Source organism: Macadamia integrifolia, chromosome 5 (genome assembly GCF_013358625.1).
Source record: "Macadamia integrifolia cultivar HAES 741 chromosome 5, SCU_Mint_v3, whole genome shotgun sequence".
In the NCBI taxonomy this organism is placed as follows: Eukaryota; Viridiplantae; Streptophyta; class Magnoliopsida; order Proteales; family Proteaceae; genus Macadamia; species Macadamia integrifolia.
In genome coordinates this window covers 41,144,438-41,163,519 of record NC_056561.1, presented here as the reverse complement: position 1 = coordinate 41,163,519, position 19,082 = coordinate 41,144,438, and the positions used below count along the sequence as shown (strand labels likewise).

At 38.5% G+C, this 19,082-nt stretch overlaps 1 protein-coding gene across 1 annotated transcript; it reads left to right on the top strand.

Moving 5' to 3' along the window:
• The first annotated feature begins 1,509 nt into the window (after positions 1–1,509).
• Positions 1,510–17,558, top strand: LOC122079334 (RNA polymerase II degradation factor 1-like). The gene is made up of 3 exons (XM_042645716.1): positions 1,510–1,894; positions 14,709–14,972; positions 16,009–17,558. Exons 1-3 carry the CDS (start codon positions 1,739–1,741, stop codon positions 17,251–17,253), a joined length of 1,665 nt encoding a protein of 554 aa, XP_042501650.1. The 5' UTR covers positions 1,510–1,738; the 3' UTR covers positions 17,254–17,558.
• The last annotated feature ends 1,524 nt before the right edge of the window (positions 17,559–19,082 follow it).

Below are 19,082 nucleotides of genomic sequence, written 5' to 3'. Positions count from 1 at the left end.
TTGTGATTTCAATAGTAGTTATCTTCTTAGTAATTTGTTATCCATTGGTTTCAGTATTAGTTACAACGATAAACCATGATTTAATCATAAATTTAAAGTGTTTTTTTCGTCAAATCTTATCACTATAAGTTATGAATGTCAGATTTCATTATGGTTCAAGCCCAATAATAAACCTATCTAAATCGATATTACCTGATATTAAAATTTCGAAATAAGCTAAAACCAAATCAGACCGAAACCGAAACTGACAAAAAATCGAAGTTCCTTAATGGATTGGTTTTGATCTCCCTCATTTCCAGACAAAAATCAATTCAACCCGACTGAAACCAAACCGAACCAACCAATTGACACCCCTACTCACAGTGTATAGGTTGGATGGGTTTATTTATAATAAACAAAATGCGAGGAGGTGGATGTAATTAGGTCAAACATCAGGGGAGGTGGATGTAAATTTTGTAAAATTTTATTTTGAAATGATATTATTTACTTTTAGTAGTTAAATGTGTTATACTAGTAGAGCAAAATAGTAAAATTATGAATTATTTGACACCTTAGTAGATGTCACTAAAGAATCCCAAATTTAATAATCATATTTGATATGTTTTCGAGTTAGTTATACCATCATGTGTGGTAATGATTAAAAAGAATGGAAAAAAAATTTCACAACTCTACTAGAGGGATTACTTTTGCACGCCAGTATTTCATTGTTTTGGATGAAAAATGAAATGTTAAAAATAATCCCCTACTGGAAGATTCAAAAGGGAATCCATATACATAAGAAAACAGACGTTCGTCAGAACCCTCTTCCTTATATAGATGTCAGCTCCAGTTTGAAACTGATCGGCTCGACCAAAATCAACTGAAAAATCAAAATGAATACTTTTGAAATACTTACTGGTTTAGCTATGGTTTGGGTTTTCAAATACTGCTAAGAAAAGAATCCGATTGGACCAACCAAAAATATAAACATAGTTCACAAAATGAGCATTGATATTAGTTGCCATATATGGTTATAAAACTTGGATCGGTTGGTATCGACCTAGGTCGATCTGATCCTAATACATAAGCAAGGCCCAAGGGTAAACAATATAATAATAATATTTTTATTTAAAAAACGAGGATAAATCTGTCTAATATGATACAATTCAAATCAATCCTGATCGATATTAACTTGACCGATCCGTATAGGTCAGGTATCGGAGTGATTCGGATCAATCGTGTTCCCAAACCATGTGCGGTTGGGAAGCTTGATCTTTATCCCTTCCTGCAAAAGCCAAAAAGTAAAACCCCTCTCTCTCTTTAGAAATTCTTCCCATGCTTTTTGCTAGTTTAATTAATATTAAAATAGAAGACGGTTTTCAAAAGACGGTGTGGTCCCTAGACCAATGAGAACATTAGTAAAAGCATCGATTTGGGTAGTATTTCCGCATAATCATTAGGGGTGAAACGGTCATATCTGACTGCAGGGCAACACTGCGATTTGGACTTTTTTTCCCATCCCATTCGATAACTGAAAGATGAGCAATTGATCAGCTCGCAACGGAATCTTCCATCCCCCTTCCAGAGTTTATACATAAATTCGCCGCTTCCGCTCTCTCGAGCATTCCTTCGTCTCGACGAAAAACTTGAGAGAGAGAGAGAAGAAGATTTTATCCTCTTCGCTTTTCTATCATCTTCACTTATTTCAAACCCTAATTTTCTATATCCGATCATCATTTATTGTACAAACGGTAGGCAAATGGCGTCAGGATCATCTGGTAGAACTGGCCCCGGTGGCTCTAAAGGGTTCGATTTCGGTTCTGATGACATTCTGTGTTCATATGACGATATTGACAATCAAGAAGCTCCTAGCGGCAACCTCAGAGATCCTGTGATGAGTGGCAGCTCGGGAAAGGTACTCGCTCTCTAATCTCTATCTTCTCTTCACTTGGTTCTTATTTTTATGGCGTTTATGTCGCATGGAATTAAATTACGTTACCACTAATTGGAAAAAAAAAAGGGGATTATGTAGATATTGTGAGAAATTACAACTTTTTGGTATGCATAGCGCTGGATTTTATTTTCATGTCGTTGGCCATGAAGTATATCAAGTTTGGTTCTCAAACAGATCCAGCTTTCGATCGATTTAGCTATAGTTATAATGTAAAGGTCCATATGTTTGTGTGTCAGTAGGGAAAGTCTTGGAGGTTATTTGGGACAAATTGACGGTGACGCAGAAATTTTATCATCGCGAATGTTGAAAGTCAAAATCAGTTCATGGGTTTGCGGTAATTAACTGTTCAATGGTGACCGTTTAGTTTTCCCGTAGTGTAGGATAGGTTGCCGAAGCTGTTGAGTTCGAGCACAATGCTGGTTGTGTGGAAAAAAAAGCTACTTGAATGGTCGGTGTATTTTTTATTTAGTTTTATTTTAAGCTTGAATTATTTTGGAAACTAACCAAGAAAGTTTGTTAATTATGGGAGTATGTTTTTATTTCCGTGTCAGAGATTGAATAGATCAATGATTAGTGATTAGGCAGCCTGATCTCACACAAAGTGGGTTTAGTAGGTCTCAGTCTCATCAGTGATTTTTCTTACTTCCAGAATGCTAACTGTGATCCAATGGCTCAAATCCATTAGTCAAGATTCTTTCCTACTTCCATTACAATAACAATCATAACCTTATCCCAACTAAATGGGGTTGGCTATATGGATCCGATATGGAAATAAGGAAATAAAGAAACACAAAAGAGACATTAAAATGAAGCCAAATGGAGATAAGAGAAAGAGGAAAAACAGTAGTCAAAGACGCATCACTGGAACATCCCCTATATGGGGTTGGCAACACGGGTCCTAGTCCTCCACAAATCTACATCCGTAGTCATACGAACTCTATCGTGTGCATATCTTTTCGTACCACTTCATCAATAGTCATATTAGGCCTGCCTCTGTCTCTTCTGGTTCCCTTCAATTGAATCTGGTCACTCTTCCTTACTAGGGCATCCATAGGTCTCCCTTGAACATGGTCATATCTCCTCAACCGCTCTCACGGAGCTTGTCCTGGATTGGTGAAACCTCCAAATCGTTTCTAATGCAATCATTCCTTATTTCCTACTTCCATTCAACTTGTTAAATGGGATCACCAAGTTAATCTATAATAATATAAACTAGCAAATACTGATCTTTTCGTTTCCTCCTCCCACCCTCCCTCATTTAGCTCTTTCTATTAATATTCCTGAAAGAGAAATAAATTGCTTGTGTTGCCTATAGCTTTTTCCTTTTGAACTCCTTTGTAAGTCTGGATGGGTTAAAGTAACACCAAAAGGATACATAATGCAAAAGATTTGTTCTTCTTTTCTTGGGAGAAAGTTCTTGATTCAAATTAGTGGACACCACATAGGCACTTGGTGTTTTATATTACATTCCATAGTTATCACAGCTTCAAATCGATCCAAGGCGGTCGAGGGGTGGCTAATCGATTTGGTGATGAATCGCCCATTATGGCGTTGCTATGGCGGTCAAATCGCCCATGTGTCATTTTTTATTTTTCCTATTTTCTAAAGTTATTTAGTATGAAGTTATTTAGTATGCTACTTTTTTATTTTCCCTATTCTCTAAAGTTATTTAGCATACTACAAGCCTACAATATATACCCTATAATATATAAAATCAACATTAAGCAACATCAAATCATCAAAAATCAACATAGCCCTATCAAAAATCAACATAGCCCTATCAAAATCACCCTGCATTTTACAAAAAATCGGCCGCCTAGTGAATCAGGCGTGACCTGGCGTCCATGGCGGTGCCATGGCGACGCCTATCAGCCAATGGTGAACGCCATTTGTGAGTCACGTAAATCGTAGCACTGTCATGAACTTCTTTTTCTGCAAGGATGCCAAATCGCCGCCTTGGTGACTCCTAGGCGACGCCATGACAACTATGTTACATTCTACTTGACATCCTTGCATTTTGGAAACATGTTGAAATCTGAATGAATTTTGCTAGAACGTTCAGATGGTTGGAGTTATTGCAAAACAACATACTCTTGGGAGCTAGACTAAGAAGAAAGGTGAAGATAAGTGAGATCCATGATGTTAATCATGTTAGCTCCATTGTGATTGGGGCCGTGTAAAGTGGAATCCTACTAAGATTTAAATTAAAAAAAAAAAAAATAATAAAAAATTAGGGTGTTTGAGGTAAAGGAAACTTCAAAGAAGATGAAAATAGGTAAAGTAGTAAGTCCAAATGGTATTCCAATAGAGGTGTGGAAGGGCTCAGAAATTAGTGGAATAAAGCCTAGGAATTAGTGGAGTAATTTGGTTAACTAAATTGTTAATAAGATTATGAGCACAAGAAAAATTCTAGCTGAATGGAGAAGTATGGTTCTGATTTTATAAAAATAAAGGTGACATACAAATCTGTAATAACCATAGAGGAATAAAACTTATGAGCCATGCTATGAAATCACGGGAGAGAGTAATTGAAACCTGCCTAAGACAAAGAATTGATATTTCGGATAACCAGTTTGGTTTTATTCCAGGAAGATGAACCACATGAGCTATTTATTTGCTTAACAGATTAAAGGAAATATTTAGTGTATGGAAGAAAGATCTCCGTATGGTCTTTATTTACTTAGAAAAAGCTTATGTCATAGTCCCTGGAGAATTAATTTGGCAAGTGTTAGAGAAGAAAAGTGTTTCGAGTAAATATGTGGATATAGTTAAAGATATGGATAATGGTGTATTGATTATTGTAAAAAACTATTGGGGAGGGGACAAGGTAGTGAATTCCTAATTACAGTTGCTTGCATTACATTAAGGATCAACTTTAAGCCCTTGTTTATTTGCAGTAATTATAGATGAGTTGACTAGAGATATTCAAGACTAGATCCCTTAGTGTATGTTTTTTGCTGATGATATTGTTTCGGTGGATAAAACAAAAGTAGAGATAAATGCAAAGTTGTAACTATGGAGAAAAACATTGAAATCAAAGGGTTTAAGATACATAGAAAAAAATAGAGTATATGGTGTGTAACTTTAGTAACAATAAGATTGAATGTAGGGTGGTGAAAATTGATGATAAGGAAATATTGCAAATTGAAAATTGTTAGTACCTAGGTTCAATCATAAATAAAGAGAGATAAATGGAGGATGATATAGCACAAAGAATTATAATATGGTGGATGAAGTGGAGGGGTGCATCTGTAGTGTTGTGTTATCGACGTATTCCTTTAAAACGGAGGGAAAATTATATGATCAACAATTATGTATGGAGTTGAATATTGGGTAGTAAAGAACCAACACATAAACAAACTTAGTGTAGCTGGAATGAAGATGTTGAAATAGATGAGTAATAAAACTAGAAAAGATAAAACAAGGAATGAACAAATTAAAGCTAATTTAAATGTAGTTCCATTACATGATAAGTTGCGAGAAAATCGATTGAAGTAGCATGGACATGTGGGGCCTTTGAATGCTCCATGATGGAGGGATGATTTGATTCATAGTGAAGGAGCCAAAAGAGCCAAGGCTATGCCTAAAAGGGCTCTAGGAGAAGTGGTGAGGAGAGATGCATAATTTAGGACTAATAACAAGTATGACTTTGAACATAGCTTATTGGAGAAAAAAGATATCTAGTTGGGAAAAAGGCTGAGTTGAGTTTTAGTGCTTGTCTAACACCAAAATTTGCTCCTTACTGATTTGGATGCCATCTTGATTGATAGATTATGATAGAGTTTCAAAATGTTAATCTACAGTTCAGAGTATGGTTTGTGATACTATTGTATTTTCAGCTTTGTTTTCCTTTATTCTGGTCAGATTAGTAGAAGTTATATGGTACTTGTGACTTTATCAAGGTCATTTCTTCAAAATGAAAAAGGTCCACTTAAAATGGATTTGTATATGAAGGAGGAAATCTATACCTGTCTTAAGTTTAGTGGCTGCCTTTTTTTTTTTTTTTTTTTTTTGATATGCTACTAAAAGCCATGGATGAGTTTTAAACAGAACAGCATTCTTTTCAAAGTGAACAAGGTACTTAAAGAGTTATAGATTTGAGCATGTTGATTCGCCCATGGAAGGTTAATCTTTTACTGGAAAAAAGTTCTTGTAGCTTTTGTGCAAAATTGGGGGAGAGTCTTGGAAGCCAATTTTGAGGCTGTGTGACTATACCATTTTCTAGAGTTTGTTTTGTGTGTATACAATCATTTCATTGTTCTTCGAATTGCATTAATCATTTATAGTTAGTTGAAAGAGCATTTCTGGTGTTTAATTCAAGTTAGACAAGGTGATTGATGTGTTTCACCAACCTGTTAGGAGTTAGGACAGTTTAAGGAAACTAAACTACAGGACAGAATCACAGTGATTCTGTATTAGGTAGAAAGATCAAAGTTGATAGTAATCAGATAACTCAACATCCAACAAGCAGATGAGGCTGCAAATCAGTGTGAATTGGGCTTATATCCTGCAGAATATGTAATGTAGACTAGGATAGGTGAACTAACCAAGCCTTCAACTGTAGGAATTTTTTATCAGAAGAACAACCATAAACCAGACCATTCAGTAGTAGAAATCAGATCAGAAAATTAGGAGAACACAGGTCTAATGATCCCAACAGCAAGTATTCTCTTAATCAGATCAAAGTACAGATAACAGGGACTGATAACACTTCAATTAGGTTCAAACCAACTGATTACCATCAACCACAGTCCAAAGAGTAAACAGAATTAAGAAAAGGTCTGCCGATTTCAGTCCTAGCTACCACAGGTCACTAAAAGACAAGAAAAAGGATATTTTTAGAAACTCAACAACCAGAGGTCAGAAGTTGAATTTTGGATCGAGTTCCTCCTGGGATGAGTGGAGCCTCAGGTCAAAATCTCAAGCCAAAACTGACCGTGGAATAGGCCTGGGCAGAAGTTGATGCGGATCCGGGTTCCAAAAGTCGGAATCGGATCGCTTATGGGCCCACAATTAACAACTAAAACAGTTTACAAAGAAGTAGGGGCATTATTATAATTTCTGGTACAATTTGAACCCCTTTTAGAGTGAAATAAGTGAATAGGGACTTAACAGGGATTAAATCTAAAGAGAAGGACCAATTCTGGAAATAAAGGAAGTAGTGGGGTTAAACTGAAATAACAATTGGAAGAGAAAGAGTATTCTGAAATTACCAAAGATAAAGGAAATATTAGAACACAGGTTTAAGAAAAGAAGGGGTTTACTGTAAATATAATTAACTAGGGAACTAAAGAATAAAAGGAGAAGGTCATCTTCTACCTTAGGTCACGTAGGGAGCAAAAAACCAGCAGTAAGGCGAGGTTTCAGATTGATGGAGCTCCTTCAACAAGTCTCGGTTTGGGCTGATCTTCCAAACGAAGGCTTCCAAACCTGTGGCCTCTTGATTACGGCGGACAAGTACCACAAACCAGCAATCGACAAGGAACCATGGCACCTGCAACTCAGATCTACCGCAAGAACAAAACCAGGTCTTGAAAATCTGGTTAGAAACTTTCAATGGAGATCATGTCTTGACTGAATCTGTGTAGGTGGAGGCGGTTCTACCACATGAATGTCTTCTCACAATCTGCAATTGTTCCGAAGAGTAACCGTAGAGATCGACGACAAAACAAGAGCTGGAAATGCCGCTCAGAACAGGGTATTCTCAAGTTGAGAAGTAATCAACAAAGAAATCAACAAAGAAATAGGGAGTATATCAGAGAAAAGAAGAAGATAAAGAAGGAAAAAAGAGAAGAGTTCAGGGAGAGAACTTCAAAGTGGGAGAACAAGCTTCTCGGCAGCCATACCATTCATTCAAATCTAATTTCAGTTTCATTCAATTCTCCGAAAACTGAGTTCTTCTCTATTACATGACTAATATAAAGGAAAAATCAAATAATTAATGGAAATTACTTGAAGATGGAAACTATTCTAAAATTAGAAACTAACTAATACAAAAGAAATTGTTTCTAAATCCAAAGAGAATCAAATCAAAAGATTTTTTTTTCTCTAAGTCCATCGTGCAATTGCATCAGAAGTTGAATTTTCTTCACAGGAATGCCTATCGCTGGACAGAACTGAGACTAAGGACAGATACAAATACCTGTAACAGTAGGGCAGTAGTGGAGTCTCTTGACGAAGAAAGAAAAAGAACACTTGAAGAAGAAGAAGATTCTCTTGGGCTTCTCACTGCAAGGAGTCAATTGGATCAAACACCAATTCTATCAGCCTTGATCAAATGCAAGACAAATCTCCACGGAGAAGACAATAGCAGCAGCTATTAATTTGTTTATCAAAACCATTCTTCCTTTAGGAGCCTCCTGCTCTTTATTTATAATGCTGATGGGGGAAGGAATTACAAAATAGAAGATTCCTCGAAAAGGAAACCAAATATTCTTTTAATACAATAGTTACTTAAAATTGAAATCAGAAACTAGTTGAAAAAGGAAACTAACTACTAATGACTTGACTCAACTAATAACTTGACTCCTAAGGAAACAAATATAACTCAAATCAAACCCAACTAAAAAGGAAACAAACTAATAATCCCGTATGCAACTTTAAGGCCCATCTTTTAGACCCATAAAAGTTTCCTATTACACTCAAAACACATGGGATCAAAGACCCAACATGTATGGAATCCAACCCTAGGCTTATTCCTAATAAAACAATCCTAGTTTGGTGAAGAATCTGCATCAATATGTGCTCTAAAAATCAGACCGATCCCAACAGTTGGATCGGCTGAAACTGAGTGGGGATAAAAATTGGTAAGTAACTGAGAATGGGAACCAGAAATTATAAACTAGATAAGAACACCAAGAACTTTAGATCCAATAATCATATAGACTTCCAGTTCTGGTCGAATGGGGAAGCTGGAGAAGAACTACTCAAAATATGAACCCAATCTGAAAATGAATTGGCTGAATCTACAGGTCAGAAATAGGAGAATTTTGCATCCTCAGGTTGCTGTAACTGGGCAGAAACCAAAAAAGGATTCTAATAATTAATAGAGGGCGGACCTTGGCACAATGGTAAGGTTTCTCTATTGCGACCTAGTGGTTGTGGGTTTTAGTCGGGAAACAGCCTCTCCTCGAAGCGGGGTGAGGCTACATAGTACATACATTATGACCCTCCCTAGGCCCCATGATGGTAGCAGCCTCGTGCACTGGGTACGCCTTTTTTTTTCTATCAGCAGCAATAACAGAGGAACTCAAGCTCAAAACCTAACCTCCAACAGCAGTTCAGACCACAACAAAAAACACCCATGCAGACCTGAGGTTTGCAGGAACTAATGAAAGTAGCTGAAGGGGAAGAAAAGAGGGGAGGAAGATATGACCGAGGCATCACCACCAAGGCCTGTGGGTAGCTTCAGCACCAAGGAGTGTTGCTGAATCACCACAATAGCTTTCTACTTCATAAGAAGAGAACAAAGAATTGAATAGCCAAAATTGTGGGGGCTATGCCCTCTTGTCTTTATTTATAGTAATGAAACTGGGTTGCAAAATGAATGACTCTCCCTACTTGGATACTCATGAAATTAGCAACTCTTGTCGAAAGAAGATCTAATTGCTTTTACACAAAAATGAAGACTAGCAACGCAATACTTCTTAGATAAGGAACTAAATAGAGAAACAAACTAATAAAATAACAATACTTCTAGGATCAGCCCCCAACAAAATCTTCCAGAGAATCTTACTGGACCATCTAGTTATCAAACAAAGGCCCATAAATGCTGGAGCCAAGGTCCACGCATGCTAGAGCCAGATCTGTCTAAACCAGAACCAGACTCGTAGGGCAAATCAGTGATTAGATGTGCTTTTACAATTAGGAAAAATAGTACTGGTGACTGGTAAAAAGAATTATTTTATTCTCCCATTTGATGCGTGACAAGTGACAACATCAAACAGCAAAGGTATACGAGTACTGTTTTTTGAAAGCTTTGATCAAATCTTCCCATGTGTGGGTTTGGGAAGGTTCTAGGGACATGAGCCAACATAGGGCGGACCCTGTGAGGGTTGATTGGAATGCTTGGCCCGTCTGTTGCTCCGTAAGTCCTTTAATCCTCATCTGTCCTACGTAGGCCCTTAGATGGGCTCTAGGATCACCGGTCCCATCAAACTTGTCAGTTTTCCACTTGAATTTCTTCGGAATACGAGCATCCGGGAAGAAACACATTCCCTCTATATCAATTATTTGGTTTTCCACCCCTTCGACATTCTTCAAGGCGTTATCTAGTTTCTCAATTTTCTCTCTTAACACGCTTCCCAACAGATTCAGTGGATACCCGAAGTGTAGGATTGGAATTGAGTATGGTATCATCTTTATCCAGGACCATATTTGGATTATCTTGGGCTTCTTCACATGTATTTCGAGTCTAGATATGATCCGAAACCCCTTGCTACATATTCTGGTTCAAAGTTAACCCAGTAGTCAGATGCTTCAGCTCTTGCATTTCATTATATTTTTGCTCCAATTTGATTGGAGGATTGTTGGTACTCATGTTGGGTACAGCTAACAACGCCTCAACGATCCAAAACTTGAGTCAGATCCATGATTAGTAGTTTGATCACTCTGAAGACTAGCTTACACCAATTCGAACTAGATTAGCCCTCCAGAGAAGAAAGAGTCATCAGATTGGGCAAAGAGGTTCAGGTTGAGTTTTCCTTTAACATTAATAATGTGAAATTAAAACCTTGGCACAACGGTAAGGTTGCAATGGAGTGGTCGCGGGTTCGAGTTGGTAAACAACTTCTCTATAAAGCGGGGGTAAGGCTGCGTACATTATGATCAAGTGGTATCCTAATTTCACTGATGTACGACCTTGAATTTGTCCATGAATTCATTACTCTTTTGAAAGCGCTGAAGTAGAAATTTGATTATGGACTGAAGGAATTTGGAGAACTTCAATCAGATTCTCAAAAGCTTACCGATAGTACCATCCGTTTCTGTGAAAAGTATGCAGCATGATAGAGGATGGTAGTAGTGGAAGAGCCGGTTGACATTGGACGTGACGATCAAGATGAACTGGATGATCCGATCAAGGTTGCATTTGAAGAACTGATTGATGGTCCGATTTCAGTTGTGTAACCCCACCATTAGATTCCAATAAGTTTTATCGTTTGTTGACGACCATCGGGAGATTGTGATGTTTGATCATGAGATTTGCTGGATCTTCGCCCCATCAAAGCCGAGGATCTTGGATGCTGATCGTCTCCTATAATAAAACTTGTAGTCTTGTTTTTCTCAACATAAGAGGAGTTGATGCATGTGCACAATCTTGGATCGATCCAAACCTGTATGGTACCCAGATGAATATGAATAGGATCCAATTTGGAATCAAAACTACTAATTTGGTATTAGAGCCGAAGGATCCCCATTCCTTCCCCATCCATCTCTCTCTGATTCTCTTCTCTTTCTTTCTATTTCTTCTTCTTCATTTATGTTACTTCCTGCCATTACCAAACCAGCAGGCCTGAGTGAGGTTTGATCAATCTCCCTCATACCTAACCCTCTTTACCTGAGATTTGGGGTCGAAGGTAGGGCTGCCATATGCGAACAGAACCCTGGAGTTCTATCCTTCAAAACCCTCTTCTATTGTGAGCAGATCACCCAGTTGCAGGTCTGACCTCACCTGTACTGCCAGATCTGAGTTGCAGGGACAACACAGCTCCTCCTGCTTGCTGTTTGAGGTGCCTAGGGTTGGTTTCAAGAGACCCCTGGGTATTCAACCTTCGCCTGAAATTTGAGGCTCAACCAAGAAGAATTGGAGTAGCTACCTCCATCGTAAACCCCCTTGGTTTCTGCCTCTTACCTTGGCTGAAGGTTGGAGAAGACAGCTTGAACAAGATATTATTAAAGTGGGTTTCCATCTTCCCCTTTCTCTCGCGACACTTCTCTTTAGCCTTTTGCCTTTTGTGTTAAAGTCCTTATTTCTATTTCCAGATAGTTGCCCCTACTTTTCCCTCCTTATTACACCCTGCCATTGAGTTGTTTGCTATTCCTAGTTTTCCCCTAAACAATAATTAGCAATCCTTTCAAATCCCTTTGCTTCTTTAGTTGCTATAAGTCCCTCGATAATTCTGGTTTATTACAACACTGCCAACGGTTATGACAGTTGTGCTATTTGCTAATTAAGTGGGCCCTAAGCGATCAGATTCTAATTTTGGAACCCGCATCCGCATCAGACCCTCCCCAGACCCTGTAGTGGCGGGAGTCTCATGCACTACGTACGCCCTTTTAATGCAAGATTAGAACCGAGACCCGAATTAGGTAGGACAGAATTGAACTGGAAAATTAGTTTCCTTGGCTAAGTTTCTTTTGAAAGAAGGTAAAAGAGATCGTACTTTGAGCAAGATTGTACCTTTGTTCTTTTGGCTGTAGGTAACATTTCCTAAGCAGTTGCTTTAAACTAACTTTGAGGAAATCAGGAGTCTCATGTTGATTAGTTGAGGTAAAATTCTTGTCCCATAGTATCAATTGGGGTCTCAAATCAAGTTGAAATCTTTCAGGAAAAGAGTAGTTGGGTATGAGCACATTGAGCGAACCCCTGATCAAAAGGCCTCCAAATAGGCTAGCTGGTTTCTGATAGTTGCAGTTTCAGGTTACTGGGAACATTAAAATCAATTAGCAGAGACAACCCACTAAGTCAGAGTCAGCTTGAGATCCTAGTTCTATTAAATTACTTATAGAAGAAGTGGCCACCCTAATTTATCCTCACCTCTTGAAGCCTGCCATGGGACTGATCTTGAAGCTCTAAAAGCCTCTTTTTATGTCTAGTGGGTTGATACTCCTTTGAATCTCTCTAACATCTACTGATTTTCAGTCAGAAACTGATGAAGTTCAAAAGAACAAGAAGGCCAGCAGGAAACCAAGCCATCAAACTGGACCAAGAATGGGCTAATGTGTTTAATATTGAGTGTCCAGTGGGTTATATGGGCCATGGTCTTAGTATTTTTGAGTTCTCTACTGTGATAGGCCAAATTATAAGCCCAAATATTAATGAATTTGGGTCCTATACAGGATTAAGTGGTTAGTTTTTAATTTGTAGGAGTCTAGAAGCTTTCTATTTTGTTTTCTCGAGAACTCTCTTGCTTGTGCATAAAGAGTTACTATTTTCTTCTAATGCTGCAAAGTTATAAATAAAGGAGTAGGGGATCATACTACCTGCAACGATTTTGACAAAAAACTATGGCTCTCTTTGCTGTAATTTGTCATGAGATGCAATGGCAACCGTGGTGGGAAGCCAAGTAGACTGGTGAGATGCTGGTCAAGCCCTATGTAGGAGGCCTGGAACATATCTTCTTCTCTAAAGGTTGGATTCTATTCTCTTCTTCAAACTCACACCGGTTGCTTTTTCTGTTTTAATTTCTTAATTGTTGTTCTGTCCTCTCAACTTCTATTGTTTTCTTCCCAAAATATAGGACAGGTTCTATCGCCTGAAACAGCTTCAAGCCATCCTATCAACTCCACATATTACTGGTGGTTCACTGCCCTCTTCCAATGTCCTGTGGCAGCAACATATGTTGCTGTGATTGCTGTTTTCCTACTAGCTCCTAATTCCAACCTTAGTTCCAATTATTGTTTCCTGTAGTTGTTAATTTCCTTCTGTTTTTCTATTTTTAATTCCACTTGCTGTTTTATTGTTATTTAGTTACTATTTGTTTTTATTCTCTTTCACTCTCACTAATCTTTGTTACAGTTGCTAAGAAATTCAGTTTCTAATTCTGAATTTCTGTTTTTAATGACTCTATACCATTTTACAAGTTACTAAGTCATTCCTTTCTATTTTGGATTTACTTTCTATTCTTTGTTCTAGTTGCTCTTTTACTGAAGTTACTAAGTCTGAATGCTTTTTTCCAGCTAGTTGCTAGTTTCATGTCCTATTTATTACTCCAAAATTCAAATTTGACACTTGAATTGGCCTCCAATTTGACTGGGACATTCCTAATCATGCCTTGTGCAATCGACCAGACTTTGGTCCTTATCGGATGATCCTTGATCAGGTTGGTGATATTTCTCTTTTGGAGGGTTATTGTGAGACTGGTTCTAGATCTTTGTAGGATATTAATTGGCAGCTTTGGGTAATTAAATAGTCATTAGAAAAAACAGGGAAAAGACATGTTTAGTGGAGCTGGAGTTACAGGCTGGATGGAAGTTGCCTTCTTGCTGTTGTGGTTCTTAGGAGAAAAACTAAACGATAATTTTAATTCAACCTTGTCGAGCTTAAAGGCCAGAAGACTAGCTCTTGCTGGTTATTGCTTTGATCACAGGGAGATGATCCTCAATCAGATGGATGGTTTAGAAGGTCCTAATGCTCCTGCATCACCGTTTGTGATGGCTTTGCTGATCAGCATGGATCACAGGAATCATAGTTGTCAAGGCGTCCAGGAGACCTTTGCTGGAAGGGCCATTGCTGGAGGGGCACCTTGTTGGTGTTGCCTTGTTTTTGCCCCTGCTCCAATGCCTAGGTTCACCTGGATGCCATGACAACTATGACAGGAATAAGATTTTATTTATTTATGTATTTATTTATTTTTGCATATTGTGTTAATGTGATTAGACATGCATTCTTGTACTCCTATATTTATGTCTAATTGAATTTCATAGCTTTTAATTTTTATAGGAGGAATTGTTTGGTCATATCAAGGTATCATTTCATTCATGTGTTTCATGTTTTTATACTGTTTTATTCTGTTTAATCCACTAATTCATGATTACTGCACTCTATGTTGAGTAGATGGGGAGATCATCATCATTACGTGGCTATAATCATCAAGAAGAACCCCTCAATCAGGACCTGATTTCTACTGTAGAAAAGACTGTGAAAAAATATGCTGACAATCTACTTCGTTTCCTCGAGGGAATTAGTAGTCGTTTGTCACAACTGGAATTATATTGCTACAATCTTGAGAAATCAGTGGGAGAAATGCGTTCTGATTTGGTTCGAGAACACAGTGAAGCAGATTCAAAGCTTAGGTCTCTCGAGAAGCACCTTCAAGAAGTAAGTTTATACCTTATGAATTTATACTGTTCGTTAGTACCTCCCAAAATAATCTGGGCATCCAATATGGGTTTAGATGCTTCCACTTTATCTCTCAATATTAACTCGGTAGCTAACATGACACTCTTTAATCATCTTGTCATTCTGCAAGCATGTGGCTGCCTTTCTTGAGTTGCTTCAGAAAAATATGCCATTTGACAGTTCACACTTGTAAGCAGGCATGATTGCATGGTGAGAGATATGGGCTTATGTAATTAGAAAATTTATGAATGTGCCAAACATTTGTTTCTGTAGAATTTCCCTTGTGTACCAGTTTGTACTACTGGACATAGTTGTCCATGGATTTATCTATGTGCATGCTTTCTGTATACATATAGTGGTTAATTCTCATGTTTGATTATCCAAATACTGTGGTGCAGGTTACCATGTTTGGATGTTCATTCTCATTCTTGGGGCTGTGAATTTTGAACTAAAACTGTTTACTGAAATCAAACCTAACTGTTTAAACCAGAACCGACGATGAATAATTTGTTTGGTTTTGGTTTTGAAAATGAAACCACATTATAATTGGTTTTGTTTTGACTTTTGAAGCAATTAAATGTCAGATCTAAACTGGTTGAAACCTATTAAAACCAGTAAACATTAAACGTTTAGTTGAAACTAATTAAACAAACCAATTGTTACCCTATTTAACCGGAACTGTTAAAAGACCGATTGACTGATACTGATTAATAATTGGTTCAGTTCCGATTTCTGTTTTCTGTCCATCACATCAATGAACCTATTAACTCCCTTGGTGCAAGTATCAGATGTGCATGGGTGACTTCAATGTTTGTCTAGTTTGCTAGTATGAATTGAGATAAATCCTCTATTGTGAATATGTGATTTTTTGGTGATATGATGATATCTTGGAAACGGAAGTACTATGCAGTCTTGAATGGTTTCTTTTCCTCATTTAAATGGCTTGTTCGTCTGTTTCTTCATTCATCGAATCATTCTTGGGCAGTTTGCATTACTGTTTCAACATTTTCTTCAGGTCCACAGGTCTGTGCAAATCCTTAGAGATAAGCAAGAACTTGCTGAAGCTCAGAAAGAACTAGCCAAGCTTCAGCTTGTACAGAAAGAATCTTCAAGCATGAGTCATTCGCAACACAAGGAAGAGGGAGGCACACAATCTGCTTCTGATAGCAAAAAAGTTGATAGCGTGCCTGAAGGTCAGAACCTACAGTTGGCTCTTGCTTTACCCCACCAAGTGGCTGTGTCGTCTTCTCTCCCACGACCTGTGGAACAGCAGCAGGCTTTGGTGGCTCCACACCAAACCCTTCCTCAGAATGTTCATACTCAGGTTCAACCACCTTCCTACTATCCCCCACAGAATCAGTTGCCTAATCCGGTGCCCCAAACTCAACTTCAACCTCAGGACCAATATTTACAACAAGCAGATCCTCAATACCAAAGGCCCCAAATGCAAGACTTGTCCAAGCAGGCACCACAGCCAACACAACCCCCACAGCCTCAAGTCAGTCAGGCCCAGCAAATGCAACAGTTTCTCCCTTACCAACAGCAGTGGCCACAGCAATTTCCCCAACAGGTACAACAACCACAACCACCATCTCTACAACCTCAGGTTAGACCACAGACAACACCAGTGTATTCATCCTACCTGCCTACTCAACCTGTAAACCCATCTCCTGAAACCTTCTCAGGAAGCATGCCAATGCAGGTCTCATTTTCTGGACTTCCTCCATCTGGAGTTGGCCATGCAGAATCTATGGCATATGGTTATGGTGGGGTTATTAGACCAACAGTACAGCCATCTCTTCCTCCACAGCTTAACATTCAGAGGCAACCACAGCCTCCAACCAACCAGAGTGCTTTTGGAGTGCATCTCAGTGATGGCTCCTTCTCAGGTGCTGGACCCCATCCTCAGCCTCAAGGGCAAGGATACATGATGTATGAAGGTGAGGGTGGAAGAACTCATCCACTTCCCTCACACTACCAACAAGGTGGCTATCCTCCAACACATGCCTCTCTCCAGAATCCAAAGCCTTCTGCTGGTGGTAATCTTTTGGTCCGCCATCCTAGCTCATCGCAAATGATGCGCAGCCATATGTATAGTGAGATGATTGAGAAAGCTGTAAGCATGGGTTACATGAGAGAGCACGTTGCAGCCGTGATCCACAGGTTGGAGGAAAGTGGGCAGCAAGTGGATTTTAACAGTGTTCTTGACAGGTTGAATGTGCACTCATCTGGTGGTTCTCAGAGGGGATGGTCTGGCTAAACTCCATCTCTCTATTCCACCTGTGTAGCAGTAAGTACGGTTTTACTATGTTTGGTGCCTTGAATAAGGTTGACATGGAATGCGGAACTTCTCAATGCAGACCTTAAAAGTACTCAGATGATTGTATATGTGTGGCTCTATTCCATGGCTTGGTCTTATTTTATTGCTAGGTCTTGGATGTTTATCATGCTTTTTTCCTTTTGCTTTTTTGTTATAGGTTGATGCTTATCATGCTTTTGATGTCCACGTACAATGTTCTCAGTAATACTGTAGTTGAATATAAAAACCCTGATCAATCTCTCTTCTCTTGCGATGTATCAATGATTTTCCAATGAAGCCTTTGTGCTCCAAGGACTATGTTGTATAATGACAGGCTTTGATTCTTGATCTAGTTCAGTGAGAAAATGTGTTCAAAAGCATAATTTGAAATCTGGAGTCAAGTCATAGACAGGTTGAAACTGAGGCATTTTCTTGCAACCAGAGGTAAAACCTGGATGACAAGAAAATGGAAACTGTAAGACATGAGTAGACCTGGCATTCTGAATGATCCACCACTGTTGGTTCCAAAGAATTGATGATCAGAAATCCAGATTAAATGGTCCACTCTACTTTTAACCAATCAGGTTTTCATTTCTTTGCTCTTCACACCCCCCCACCACACCCCCCACCCAAAAAAAAAAAAAACCCCAAGAAAAAATTTCTTATTTGTACCCTGCAGTTTGAGGGTAGATTTAATTTCATATTCTTCCACTGTCTATTGAGTTAATTCCGCCTTGTTGATGCTTCCGTAAGGGCTTCCTTTGGCCTCCGTGTTGGCATAGGGGAAATGCTGCCCTTCTAGAACACTATCGTCATCAACAGGCCATGTATGTTTATCTTTTTTGCCCTGTGGATAAATGTGTTGATGATTTTGACCGTTAGATATTTAGGGAATGGTGTGGATTGATAAAATCAAAATTTAGCCCCGAATTTTAATATAAACCGCTTATGTATAGGCATACCCTCTCATGTATGTTAATACACCTCCTCGATAGTCTCATCACTCTAGTGCTCCCTCTTGCTAGCAATAGATTTTTCAAAATTTTGTTTTGCCTCTCGACCAACTGGGATTGGGCTGAAACTTGACATACTATTCTGTGATCTCCAGTATTCCAAATACTATTGTATAATCTCTCATTGGCCTGGATTTTCAGAACCCTATTTTGCCTTGTGGAAAATTTGATAGGGTAGAAACTTGAAATGTAAGCAAGGATCTGTGTTCTATGGGTCACTTGCCCACAAAATTTGGATCCCATATAACATGCAACAGTTGTTGGCATTTTAAGTGAGCACGTGGGAAAATTGTTCCTACCACGGTCCACAAGAATGTAAGAACTGGGTGCCTAGTAAATATTCTACAAGGGATGAAAAGGTTTTCGTGGGGGAAGTGTGGCCTCTGTGCCCAGACACAAGGAGATCATGTGGAAAATGGATGCAACTACCTAGCTAAGAATTGCATTAATGCAATACCCAAGGACAAGGCTTTATATGCCATGTGGCGGGTTAGGTGGGGCCTAAATTTTTTTAGACTTACCACTCCCTACCTTGCTTACATACTTATTTTGGATCCATTTTGAGCTATTATATATAAAATTAAAGTAAGGATAATATATATATTTTTTTGCTGTACATTTATGTAAGGATAAAACAACCATAAACATCCACTTTTAAAAACTTTTTAACCATTAAAAATCCAAGGAAAAATGTGCTATACAAGAGAACCCATACTGACTGAATTAAGACCCCAAATTTCACATTTGATCAAATTGTGGAATCCTTTTCTCCTTCAA